The sequence below is a fragment of the Macrotis lagotis genome, chromosome 8 (assembly GCF_037893015.1).
Source record: "Macrotis lagotis isolate mMagLag1 chromosome 8, bilby.v1.9.chrom.fasta, whole genome shotgun sequence".
Lineage (NCBI taxonomy): Eukaryota > Metazoa > Chordata > Mammalia > Peramelemorphia > Peramelidae > Macrotis > Macrotis lagotis.
The window spans coordinates 20,545,286-20,557,396 of NC_133665.1; the positions used below are offsets into that span (position 1 = coordinate 20,545,286).

At 34.4% G+C, this 12,111-nt stretch overlaps 1 protein-coding gene across 3 annotated transcripts in view; it reads left to right on the top strand.

Moving 5' to 3' along the window:
• The window catches only part of LPAR1 (lysophosphatidic acid receptor 1), a 291,018-nt gene that overhangs the window by 206,791 nt on the left and 72,116 nt on the right, over positions 1-12,111 (top strand). For all 3 annotated transcript variants that reach the window (XM_074196493.1, XM_074196492.1, XM_074196491.1), the window contains one exon: positions 1,087-1,244. In XM_074196493.1, the coding sequence (XP_074052594.1) occupies positions 1,194-1,244 (51 nt within the window). In that variant the 5' untranslated portion in view covers positions 1,087-1,193. The remainder of the gene's footprint in view (positions 1-1,086; positions 1,245-12,111) is intronic.

Genomic DNA, 12,111 nt, shown 5'->3' on the forward strand with positions numbered 1-12,111 from the left:
ATTAATTTATGTATATATATGTATATATATAATTGATGATATAAAACATTCATTGTTTAAGACAATAATCATACTTTCTAACACTTTTAGAGCACTTCATGTTTACTAATCATTCTTACAAGTATTTAATTTTTAGCCAATAACCCTGTAATAAGCCTGGATGGTGCTTGTCAAATTGGATATGAACTTTCTAATGATTTAAAGCTCTCTAGGAAATCATATGATCTTATTTATTGTTGGGAATACGAGGAAATTATATTCTAATGACTTTGGGGCATTGAGGAAAGGGGCATCAAGTGACATTCAATTTCCTTTTGTTCTGATAGAGATACTTTTTCCTCCTTCTCTTGTCCAAATTTAGATGTTTATATTGCGGTAGGGTTTTTTCCTTAAGTGTTCTTAGAAGGAACACAACTGACTTCCATTTTTGATGTCAGAACCAGTGATTTCATTGATTACATGAGGGTAGGAATTCTCTCTCTCTCTCTCCCCCTTTAGCTTCTGATGGGGGGGTCTTTACTTTTTCAGTATCACACAGCCAGTAGTTATCAGAAGTAGGTCTTAAACCAAAGTCCTTCTGACTTGAGTTCAGAATACCTGAAATGTATTTTAACAACTGCTGCTGCACCAGGGGGAAAAGAAATACAAAATATTAGCCCCCTTGTATACTATATATTATATGTTGCTCCATTTTCAGTATTATTTGGTTATAGTTTATAATTTCCTTTCTCTTGAAACCACAATCAACATTTCATTTGTCTACATGATTGTCCTTATACAAAATGGTTGACTTTTTTCCTATATTGCTTTGCAGTAGGGATACAGAAAATAGTAGGCGATATAATTATAAGTTTATTTAAATATTATACAAACACAACACAATAATATATCCATCATAAAAATAACAGACAAGTCTCCATATCTTTGTGTTTGACTGTGGATTCACATTATACTTAATCCTTTATGGTGGATAATTGAGAGTGTTTGATTTACTCCTCTAATGATTTATCATTATCATGATGCCTTTGTCTTCTTGTGTATGATTTTCCTAATTATCTAAAGATAGATCTTTTTGTCCTTTTCTAGGAGCATAGATTCTACCAGTATGACTGGCATTTGATAAGTAATACCAGGACTTGGGCTCACAGCTTGGCAGTGTTGAAGAGGGACCCTCGTGCATTTCCTTAGCTACCATGGCTGCCCCCTCTGCTATGGTGCCTTTCTCGGTGGTGTCACAGCCACAGGTAAGTAACAAGGCAAGATTTGAGTAGGAAAGAATTCACTAGTTCAGTAATAACTGTTGGATAGGATTCTTGAAGCATTTCATTTAAGAAAAATTTCTTAAAATCATCATTTTTTGGATGTATTTACTTTCCCCCCCCCTACTAAAAAATAGTTTATAAAGGAGATGTTCTTATATCACCAGAGTATCCTATGTAGTCCTTTACATCATATCCCTTCTCTGAAAATCTCCCTATATGACAAATAACATTTTTTTTTCCAGAGGTGGGGAAAGTCAGCACAAAAGATTGATGCATTAGAAAAAGTCCCAAAACACCTATGACCTCTGTGAAGTGGTAGGGGAGGATATTTTCTAGTTTTTTTCTTCATTTGATTCCCATCTGATCTCTATAATTTTGTTTCATTTACTTCTGAGTTTTTTCATAAGTCATTCTTTTCATTTGCATTGTTATTGTTACTTTCTATATTATTTTCTTCGCTGTTTACATGGTATCAGTTCATATTCATCACCCAGCACACAATAGGATTCTATTACATTCATGGACCACAATTTGTTTAGTCATTGCTAATCGATGGGTGTCTACTTTGGTTCCAATTTTTAGCTTTTACAAAACAGAATGCTGCAAATATTTTGAAATTTATGAGGCATTTTCAATGATCAAAATGCATGACTAATACTACTGACTAACTAGTAGTTAGCTACTGGTTGAAAGATAAGGGCCATTGTTATCTATGAATGGTATATTTGGGCTTCCCAGGGATATCTGAGGGATAGATATTTAATACGTTCAACATATTAAAAATTACATGTTTCTATTAAGCTGATTTATCTACATGTAGTATCTAGGGTTATAATTTTTTTCATTTTTTTCAACTCATAAAAAAATCTCTCACTCTTTCCTTTCTTTCTTTTTCTTTCTTTTTCTTCCTCTTCCTCTTCCTCTTCCTTTTCCTCTTCCTCTTCCTCTCTTTCTTTCTTTCTTTCTTTCCTCTTTTCTCCTCTGCATTAATATTTTTGTGGGGACTTGTGCTTTTATAAGTATAGGGAACTCATAGCCTAGAATCTTGCTTCACTGATACAAGACAGATTCTCTTTACCTGGGGACATTAAGAGGTTAGGTAACTTGCCCAAGTTTAATACATCAAAAACAGGACTTGAAATCATGTTTTTCTGTTGCCAAATATTTCATGTAACATCCTAAGCTACCTTTTAATGATTTTTTAGTCTGACTTAAAAAATAAAACAACCAAATGGAATAAGTCTGAAGAGAGCCATCTCAATAGATATTCATGGGATTAGAGTTGGAAGGAATCTTAAAGACCATCTGGTCTAACTCTCTCATTTTACAGATAAGGAAACTGAGACCCAAGAGCATATAATTAGTGTCTGAATTGGGGTTTGAACTCTGTTTCTCCTGACTCCAAGACCAGCATACTATTTACAATTTGATGTTGCCTTTCAAATGTTTCCATGATAGGAATAAACTGAAAGAAATTCCCCCTCTTCCCCCCCCCCCCCAGAACAAATCAATCTTGACTGCAAATAACCCATATTTAAGACTGCTTGATAGAAAGGTGATGAACTACTATGAAGAATAAAGCACTCATTTTTGGGCATAGCTAATGTAGGAATTTGTTTTGCTTGGCTATGCTTGTCTGTTATAAGTTTTTTGTTTTATTTTTCCTTCTGGATAAGAGGATGTGGGAGGATTAAAAAATAATTTAAAAATAAAGTTATTCCCAGTTCTAGTTTCCTGGATAAGATACAGAGGAACTTTGAACTATCCTTGGTCTGAATTTCTTTCTCCCAACTCATCTCACCAATCCACAAAAATTTAATCATTATATATAATCACATAATTATTATGTGCAGCATACTGTACTAAGTTTTGGTGATTACCCCCCCCCCCCCCCAAGAGTAAAACCAATCTCTATCCTCAAGGCTATAATTACATTTTTTAAAAATTAAGGTTAATTTCCAGTAGTGAAAATCCATTGAATTTTGTTGATAACAACAAATTTCACAAGGGGAAAAGAATTTTTTAACTAATATGGAGAAATAATGTCTCACTATACACATAGAATTATGACTGAAAATTGAGCATAATTACATTTAAGCTAAGAGAAACGAAACAAATTCCAAAATATTTCTTTTCTATTTTTTGAAAATGCTTTTCAATTAAAATTCAAACATTCATACCCCTGTCAGAAATGATGTTAGCATAATTGTGTGTATATGACAATTTCCAGGCTAGTGTATACATAGTATGGATGGCATGTAGCTAAAAGGTACATATAGAGAAAAAGGTACTATTTCCTTTGCTAACTTTCATTCTTAGTAAACTCAGACAATAATACATTTCTGTTTCAGAGAAATTTCAGGAAGAACACAGTGATCAGGAGCCCAGTAGGACTAAAATCAGTGATGGTAGCATTACAACATTATGGTGACCCAAGTTTGTCTTTTAAAATAAAATTTTATGGACTTTTTGTCTTTTACATCACCATAATACTCTCAAATAGCCTTTCTTCTCCCAAAGAGAGCCATTTAATATGACATAACATTTTTTGCTCCTGGATAATAAGTAACTGAAAGAAGGGCTAATCACCAGTCCTTTCTGAGAAGCAGCTTGTAGCTGCTGGTAGTGTAGTCTACATCCTCTGGATTGTCAGTATAGACCTGTAATTAGAAGGTTCACTAAATGCTTTATATTATTATATTTCATTTGAGCCTCACAATAACCCTTTGAGGTAGTAGTATTGGTAATGTTATCCTCATTTTGTAGTTGAAAAAATTGAGGCAAGGAACAGTTAAATGATTTGTCATTGGTCAATTAAGCCTTCTCAAGTGCATCTGCTTGGCTCAGAAAGGAGACCTCCCTTTTATATGAACTTTTTAGGATCATTGTTTTAAAGTCAGAAGGACTTAGAGGTTGTGGAACCCAAATTCTTTCATTATTCAGATGATGCTCTAGAAAGACTGATCATATAAGGTCAAGTAGCCAGTATTTGTAGTAGGATTCAAACTCAGGTTTCCTTGACCCTCAATTATTATCCTGGTGCCTCTCAGGAAATTTACTTAAGAGAGTTATACTGCTAGAAATATACTTTATAGGCTAATAAGAAGTTCATATGTTCAAAAGTTAAAATAATCTTCAGTCCAAAGTTCTTGATCTTGTACTGCTACTGATGTTACTTTGATACTATTTAGTACCCTAGTGTTTCCAAGTTGCTTTACAAATATTATCTTATTTGGTATTTACAATGACCCTGGAAAGTAGGTGCTATTAATATCCATTTCACACATGGGAAACTGAAGCACAATAAGGTTAAATGACTTTACTAGGAACATACAGTTAATGTCTGAGGCAATATTTAAACCCAGTGATTTTATCCTAAGTCAGCATCTGAATCAATAGTCGAACTCAGGTCTTTTTTCCCAAGGCAAGTGACTTGCCCAAGTTCACACAGCTAGGTAACTATTAAGTGTCTGAGACTCGATTTGAACCCAGGTCCTTCTGACTCCAGGACCAGTACTCTATTCACCATGCTACCCAGCTGGCCCCTATCCTCCCAGCTCAGGTTTTCTGGACCCAGACTCAGTGCTCTATCTTTTATGTTCTATCTATGACAACTGGTTGCCTGTTGAGCCATTTGCATTGTTGTTTGCTTCAAGAACACATGTCTTTTCTTCAAAGCTTAACTGAAAGCAGGAAACAGTATATTACATCTAGTGCACATGACACAGTGCACACAGTTGGTGCTCAATAAATACTTGATAAATGTTAACAAATGCTTGACCACACATCCAATAGATGACCCAGAAAAACTTGACTTTTTTTTGGTGGGGCAGTTCAAGTTCACATAACCAATGAGTCCAGACACTGAACCCAGGTCCTCCTGACTCCACCTAGCTGCCCCACATTTAAAAAAAAACATTTTTTTTTCTCCCTAATAACATGTAAAATTAATTTTTTACATCTTTTGTGAGTTCCAAATTCTATTCTTCCTTCTCACCCTTTTCTGGTTCTCCCACCCCCCCACCCCCACCCCAACAGAAAGCAATGTACACACATCTTTATTAATTACTTCATTTAAGCTTCTGTTACCTGCCAAGGCACTGCTGGTTATGTGAAACATGAAACAAAATATGATCTTACTTGCCCAGCACAGGTCACCTGAGCAATCATTGTCCTAAGTGATCTATTCTATAGGAGTGGTTATCACTAGGATTTAGAAGATAGTGAGTTGTTTTTGCGTTTTATTCACCTGATTTGTGTTCATTTTCTTATAAAGCCCTTTTGTCTGTGAACATAGGCTTGCAATCTTTCCTCAGGAACGTTTCAAATTTGAATTTGATTCCCACTGTTCATGAGATTGTTGGAAAAAGAACAAAGTGAAAATGAGAAGGTAGGAAGCAGAAGCCACTAGCAGTTTTTTTTTTTTCCATGAATCATTTATGGGCCATGTTTATGATTGCTATTTTATGTTGATTATTGTAAAAATGGGGCCAAGGCCACATTCAAGGATATCTTCTTAACAGAACTTCAGATAATGAGCTCAATGCAGATCTGTGAAATAGTATTTGTCATATTAGACTCAAAAAACTAACCTTTTAGTGGCCTTTTGTTGTTCGGTCACTTTTTAATTTCAAATGATTCTTCCGTAATGCCATTTGGGGTTTTTTGGTAAAGATACTAGCATGGTTTGCAATTCTTCCTCTAGTTCATTTTATAGATGAGGAACTTGAGGCAAACAAAGGTTAAGTGACTTCCAGGTTTTGTATCACCTAACTGCTCTTTTAGCACTTTAGTTTACCATTTTTGCTAATGTTTTAATGTAAAATTTTAAAGTTCTATTGATGTGCTTTGTATTTATTGGAAACATTTATAGATTATTTGTATGCTGAGAGGTTTCTTATAACAAAGTAAACCAAGCAAAACTAACAATACAGTGATCTCTTTTGAAAGTACACATAAATGTCCATATCTGTAGCATGATGTCCCTACCTCTTGATTGTTAAGTTTTTAAAATGAATATAAATAATATTATATAATATAATATAAATTATATAAAATACTTTTTTACTCCCATCTACTACTAGGAGGGGGGAAAAAGGGGAAAGTTTATTGTGACATATACATAGTTAAGCAAAACAAATTCCCTCATCATTTGTAGTCTCTCTTTTTCCAATTTGCATATATTTTATTCTGCACCTGATGTGCAGTATTCCCTCTGTCAGGAGGGTCAATTGAAATCATAAATGATTATTGTATTAATACTAGTTTTTTATAGTTTCCAAAGTTTGTTGTGTTTTTAGTGTTGTTACTGTATACTTTTTGGTTCTCCTAGTTCTATTAATTTCATTCATCAGTTTATAAATATCTTCAAAATTGTTGGGGGTTTCTATAATTTTGCTGTTAGAGTATAATTGTTCTTCTGGTTTCACTCTACATCAGTTCATATAAATCTTTCCATGTCTCTTTGAAACCATTTTTCCTTCATTTCTTAGATGAAATGTAAGAATAGGATAGAGCCTACAATGTAAGTACATTGTAAGCCATACATTATAAGTACTTTTAAAGAATCATTGAAATGGAAGCCTGAATTCAGCTCCAACATGTTATTCTTTATGTATTATAGAATATACAAATTGAGATGGAGTATAGGGTTTAGTGGACAGCTAGATGTGTGTTGGATAGAACACTGGTTTGAAATTGGGAAGTCTTATTTCTGAGTTCAAATCTGGCCTCAGGTGCTTACTAGCTGTGTGATCCTGGGCAAATCATTTAACCTTTTTTGCCTTAACTATCTCATCTGTAAAATGAGCTGGAGAAGCATGAAGTGCAAATCAATTCAGTATCTTTGCCAAGAAAACCTCAAATGTGGACATGAAGAGTCAGATATAATTGAGCAACAACAGCAAGATGGGACAGTGGAGTTGTCGTGGACTTGGAATTAGCCAAGAGAAACATGGGTTCAATCTTGCCTCTGACACTTTACCAAGCAGTTATCTACCTCTTGACCCTTTGAGTCTCATTTTACTCATCTGTTAAAAAGAGGATAATAATCTTTAATGATTATTTCAACTGGTAGTTGTAATCAAGTAAGATAATGCATGTAACTACTTTGAAACTTTAAAGGACTATGTAACTGTCAGCTGCAAATGATTAGAAGTAAATTTAATCCTGAGTTCCCTTCTTTTTCCTCATTAACCAGTACCTTTTTTCTTACTATTAGCTGACCAGAAGCCATATAGAGTAGTAGATTACTTGCTAGGGTTATTGTCAGAAAGATATGGGTTCAAGTCTTTTCTTGGAACGACTTGCTTTATGATTCTTAGCAAGTCACGTATCCTGAGGCTCAGCTTCCTCATCTTTAAAAGTGACATTGAATTCCACAGTTTCTAAATTTCCGACTAGCTATAAATATGTTACCTTGTGGTCATAATTATTACATGCAAAACTAATATAATTATTTAATATCATTAAACAAAATAATTAAATAGCTTATTTTGCCAATAATGATCACTATAAATAATATTACTGAGAATTTTTTTTTAAACTTGGGGCATTGCCTTGTTGATTATAATTCAGGCTGAACAACCATGAACTCAGTTAGTATGACATTAAAAAGGACTGAAAATCATGTAACAGCAACAACAGCCTTTGTTTTTGTTAGGTTGGCTTGTTTGTTACTCTGTATATTTTCTAACAAAGACTTTTTTTTTATCCAAGTCCACTTAGTGCTAGATATAAATTAATTAATATGAATAAATAGCCTGAATTGTTCTGAACAGCCAGGGAAAAGAAAGTATTCCATTGTCCCTCTTCTCTGCTTGTAATTCACTTGCTAAAAAGATATGCTTCATGCTTTGAAACTTAGTAGGCTTCTCTGCCTTCATTTATACTCTCCTAAATTCTAAAGGGTTTTCAAATTCCCATGCTGAAAAGGCATCTTGGGTTTCTGAAAATTAGATTAAGTGTACTTAATGGATTTTGACATTAGCTGCCCACATAAAGGCACCTGAAATAGTAGAAGTAAAAGCTTTGTGTGTAAAGGTGACATCAAATTCCAATTGTTTAGCCCAATTATGAGAAACATTTCAGGTTTGTATTCATTTCATCAAACAAATGATCCTTGCAGATTTTTTTTTTTTTAGCCTGGAAAGTCTTTGTTGGTAATATCTTCTCCAGCCAAATTGACAATCATAATTGTCATAGTTAGGGTGTAGCTGGTTGTCATGAGCAGCATTAGCCTTTTGGAATGTTGTTGTTTGTCTTTGAAGGGGACTGACATCAGAGAGATGATGCCATGACATGCAAGTGAATGGATTTAAGTGAAGGACTGCGCAACATCACCAGCCTCACTCTCACTCCTCCAGAGTCATCTGGATCCAGTGACCATATGGATCAAGACAACTGGAGATAACCCAGAATGCGTGGAAAACTTTGACCTTTTTAAGTTAAGGTCTTTCACAGGTCTCAGTTTGACTGGGGCAATACCAATTCAGTGATTAAGGTTAGATAAAAAAGAGATGATATAAAAAGCAGCCTCTTTAACTTAATAAAAAAAATAGGGGAGGGGAAGGCCCTCATGTTTTCTGACCAAAACAGAAACAGTTGCTATTTACACTCACTCTGAACCAATTGTGGTTCAAATAAAAATCAAATGGGCTTGGCCTTGGGCTTGGCCAATCAATGGAGAGTGATTTGGGCTTAAGGCATGATCCTTAAGAAAAAATATCTTGTGAGGTTTCAGTCATTAAAATTTATATTTCTTTGGGAGAGCACTTACATGTAAGGATATGATCCCCTATGTGGATAGAGAGAAGGGAAAAGAAAGAAATGAAGAGAGGAAGGTAGAGTAAGAAGGAAAGAAGGCGCTCTGTTGCCCAACTGGGCAATTGTAGGGCAATTCCTATTCACAGAGGTTGTTGTTTGTTCTTTGAAATGATGCAAATGACTTGGATTTAAGTCGGGGCAGCGGGCTGTGAAAAGTCACAGGATGATTGGAGAGGTTCTTTAGGAATGGTCAATTCCATTTTTATTATCTGCTAAAAATTAGCTGATTTTAAGAAAATCTGCCACAATTTCTTTCAAATCTAAAGTTGTGGATATTAAGAGCTATCCAGATGTTCCTTTTGACTATCAATAACTGATTTTCAACCTAACATTTTAAGTTTCATGCTGAAAAGCAACCAGTGCTACTTGGAGGCAAGGATGAATTTAAAATGTGGTCCCTGCTCTCAAGGACCAACTCACTGATTTTTAGCAAAGAACATTTGGACAAGTGAAAACAAGACATGTAAATGAGAAAAAAGGTAATAAGAAATGGGACATGAAATTGCACTGTATTATAAGCAATGCCAGAAGGGGAATAAAAATAAACTATAATATGAAATTTTACATAAGATAGGATTTATTATTTTTTGGCATCAAGTCTAGTTAGCCTCAGCATCAGTATCAATGTCAGTAGTTAGGTGGTTTTTTCCTTGTCCCCTAAATATTGTTACATGAATGAATCATGGTTAGAAACTTTCTAGTCACAGGATCATAGATCTAGAGCAGGATCCTCAGAGGCTCTCTAATATCATTTTTGTTATTGAGTTGTTTGAGTAATATCTAATTCTTTAGGGTGTTCATGGCAAAAATACTGAGTGGTTTCCCATTTTCTTGTCCAGCTCATTTTTGAGGAACTGAGGTTAAGTGACTTGGCCAGGGTGGCACAGTTAGTGTCTAAAGCCAGATTTAAATTCAGAAAGGTAAGTCTTCCTGATTCCAAGACCAGTGCTTTATCCACTGAGCCGTCTAGCTACCCCCAGCACTATCCCATTTTAAAGATAAAGAAACTGAGGCTCAGGGAAGTTTGTGACTCTATTAAGGTCATTTAGAGATCATAAGTATGAGGCAAGATTTAATCCTAGAGCCTGTTCCACTATCTAGTGCTGTGTCAAAAACCAAGCAGTTGTGATCTCTAAGCATAGTATGTGGGAACTTTCATTTCAAGGATCTGATTTAGATTAAAGCATTCTGCTCTCTAATATTTACTCAGAGTCCTGATTTGTACGTTATACAGCTTTTCAAGGGAAGCCACCATTTTATTTTTGAGAGAGTTAAATTGGTTCTTCTCAAAGACATCAATACACTGGGATTTCTTTTTTCAAAATACATCAACTTTTAACAAGATACCCTGTTTTAGAACTGACTTTGGGAGTATTTACCTTGGAGGAGGACAGTGGACAGCCACATTGGAAGAGAAATAATGTTTCACACATTGGCCCTCATCTCTGTCTCCATCAAATACATATTACATTTACATTTATTATTGAATGTGCTCTATTTTTATCAAGGATACATTAGAAGAAGATGTCTAGAAGACAACACTGTAATAAAGATAAAAGAAGCAATCCATTTTTTCATGACTAACTGTAAAAAAAATTAAATGTGTAAATTCATTGTCCAAGATATGCTTTGTTTTTGGATTAAAGAGGATGTTTATTATGAAGCATTCTCCAATTATCTTAAAGGGGACACATTTCTATTAGTGAACTTTATTCTAGCCAGCCTAACTGATTCTCTTTTGGGGGAGATCCCGAATGACAAATTTCTGTTATCTTCACATATGGAATTTGTATTTGCTAGATTTTTTGGTGATACATCAAAAGGTCTGTCAAAGAAAAGTAAACTTAAATCAGTGTTGTGTGTATATGGAAAAGTACAGAATGGTGCCAGGAAAAAAATATTTGTAGAGGTAAACACTGGGCCATCTAATTTATTCCATCTTAGGCAACTCTGTTTTCTATTAAATCCTAAATGCCTTACATCAGCTCATGTAGTATAATTTAGAATAACATTTTCCTTATTGGTAAAGGTTAACCCATCATTTTCACTCTTATTCTTTTGCCTTTGTAAACTTGGAGAAAAAAATTGAAGGAAGGTATATCTATTTTTGGACCCAAGGGTGTGGTTTGAGTTGTCCTGTTCATAAGACAAAACTATAATAATGTCTAGGGTAAGCCACAAATGAGACCTTTTGCGTTTCTTTTTTTTTTTATTTATAGTACAAACTTTTTAATTATTTTATTTCTTTAATGATTATTAAAACTTTCTTCCTTCAGCTCTCTGTATTCATTTTGTAAAAGTTGTATAGCTTCCTTTCCCCCTGACTATTGTTTCCTTTGTAATAACCTTATAGTGATCAAATACACCCTATTGGTCTTATGGGCTATCTGTGGAGGTGGTAATCATAGCTTCCAATAGAATTTCTGTATTTTGTGGATTATACCTTGCTGTAATAAGACTGTCTTATTCTCCATCTCTTCATTTGATGCATGATCATTCTGCTACTTGCTTATTATGTACAGGCACCTAAGAACTTCCCTTAAATTAAAGTGCTAAAATTGTTCAGTTAGAAAGTTACTTTCACAAATAACTGCATGTGCTATTTGTGCATTTCTGCACCCATACTCTGATATTTAAGCCAGATCCCTGACAGGGAAGGCATCAGAAATATGTTACTTCATAGAATTTATAGAATAAGGTATTGCAACATCAAAAAACACTCCAAAAAAGGTAGAATCTCAGATTTGAAAAAGGACCTTATGTCACCTAGGCCAGGAGTTCTCAACCTGGGGTCTCTCAACTTAACTTAAAAAAGAACTCTTTTGATAATGCTATGTATTTTAATTAGTCATATAAAAACATGATTTAGGGAAGGGGGGGTCACTAGACTTCACTGGATTGCCAAAGGTGTTTATGATCCAAACAAAGATTAAAAAAAGTGTCTTTTAGGCTAACTTTTTCATTTTACTGGAAAGATATTGAAGTTGCATATTGAAGTCTTTTAGCTATTGCAGAGCCAGGTCTA